Genomic DNA, 669 nt, shown 5'->3' with positions numbered 1-669 from the left:
AAGCAATGGACCTGTGTTCTAGTCCCCCAGATATCAGAGGCTTACTGTAGATCTCGGGCAATTAAGTTCCACCCTTTCTGGTCTTGATCTGATCAACACTATAATAGAAGGTGAAGACTAGATCATCTCTAAGGCCCAGTGATAACAGGTCAGGATTCGAAGGACAGATGCGGAGAACTTGGGCGAAGAAGAGACAAGCACAAAGCCACAGAGGTGGGGAAAAAGCTAGGTTTTTTTTGCGCACGAGCAAGGTGTGTTGTGGGACACCGAGGACCTCAGAAAGCCTGCTTAACTACTGTAAAGATTCTGGGTGTGGCAAACTTGGAAATGGGCAAGACAGAGCGAGGAGTCAGGTAAGGGACAATATGTAGGGGCCAAGTGGAAGAAGACATCCTGTGTTTGCTGTGGTCGGGAGTCTGACTTGTCTTCATGCTCCCCACCTCATTCTACATGTCTTCTTGGAACTTTACTGCAACCCCTTCCCCAAACCTGCACACCAGATGGAGTAAGGGGAAGGTGCAGTTACAGACGCTCCCTCTTTAGACCCGCACAAGTAGACCCCGTTTGTGGGCCAGGAGGCCAAGAGCAGTGGCCGAAAAGATGGCAGTCAACCCAATCAGTCTCAGCAGGCCTGGCACGGAGGGCAAACATCTCTCCAAGAAGGTCGTG

General features: G+C 50.7%; 1 protein-coding gene across 1 annotated transcript in view; it reads right to left on the bottom strand.

Moving 5' to 3' along the window:
- The window catches only part of MAOB (monoamine oxidase B), a 67,290-nt gene continuing 66,621 nt past the window's right edge, over positions 1 to 669 (bottom strand). The window contains 1 exon segment of the mRNA XM_077768525.1: positions 1 to 669. Within this exon segment, the coding sequence (XP_077624651.1) occupies positions 540 to 669 (130 nt within the window). The 3' untranslated portion in view covers positions 1 to 539.

Source organism: Crocuta crocuta, unplaced genomic scaffold (assembly GCF_008692635.1).
Source record: "Crocuta crocuta isolate KB4526 unplaced genomic scaffold, BGI_CrCroc_1.0 scaffold467, whole genome shotgun sequence".
NCBI lineage: Eukaryota > Metazoa > Chordata > Mammalia > Carnivora > Hyaenidae > Crocuta > Crocuta crocuta.
The sequence above is the reverse complement of the archived record's forward strand: the minus strand, read 5'-3'. Positions and strand labels throughout refer to the sequence as shown.